The following is a 624-nucleotide window of genomic DNA, read 5'->3' as shown; positions in this document are numbered from 1 at the left end:
AGCATGAGGGACATGTGTCCTCCTCAGATCTTACCTTGAATGTAGGCAGCATGAGGGACATGTGTCCTCCTCTGGAGATCAGGCCGAAGGAGATGGGACAGTGAGGTCTGAGCATGCCCAGTCGCTCCAGGCAGATGCCGTCCAGATGTTCGTTCAGGCCCCAGGCGTGCAGACAGGACATGAAGAGCTTGGCCGTGTCCATCGTCAGGTTGTACTCCAGCAGACTCAGAGACTTGGACTTCTCCTCGCGCCTCCTCATCTCCTCCTCTTCCTCCTCGTCTTCGTCCAGCAGGTGCTCCTTGATGGTCTCCTTCATGGTCTCCTTCACCTGGTAAAAAAGAAGAGCTTGGAATCTTATTCTGACTTTGTTCACAGGTACCAGATACCAGATACTTCACAGGTACCAGGTACTTCACAGGTACCAGATACCAGGTACTTCACAGGTACCAGATACTTCACAGGTACCAGATACCAGGTACTTCACAGGTACCAGATACTTCACAGGTACCAGATACCAGGTACTAGATACTTCACAGGTACCAGATACTTCACAGGTACCAGATACCAGGTACTTCACAGGTACCAGGTACTTCACAGGTACCAGATACTTCACAGGTACCAGAT

The 624-nt window shown here is 51.0% G+C and overlaps 1 protein-coding gene across 1 annotated transcript in view; it reads right to left on the bottom strand.

Moving 5' to 3' along the window:
* Positions 1 to 624, bottom strand: part of wdr7 (WD repeat domain 7) — a gene marked incomplete at its 5' end in the record, with an annotated part of 83,834 nt that overhangs the window by 81,380 nt on the left and 1,830 nt on the right. The window contains 1 exon segment of the mRNA XM_014026613.1: positions 35 to 328. Within this exon segment, the coding sequence (XP_013882067.1) occupies positions 35 to 328 (294 nt within the window).

Source organism: Austrofundulus limnaeus, unplaced genomic scaffold (assembly GCF_001266775.1).
Source record: "Austrofundulus limnaeus strain Quisiro unplaced genomic scaffold, Austrofundulus_limnaeus-1.0 Scaffold572, whole genome shotgun sequence".
NCBI lineage: Eukaryota > Metazoa > Chordata > Actinopteri > Cyprinodontiformes > Rivulidae > Austrofundulus > Austrofundulus limnaeus.
This window is presented reverse-complemented; position numbering and strand designations above follow the sequence as displayed.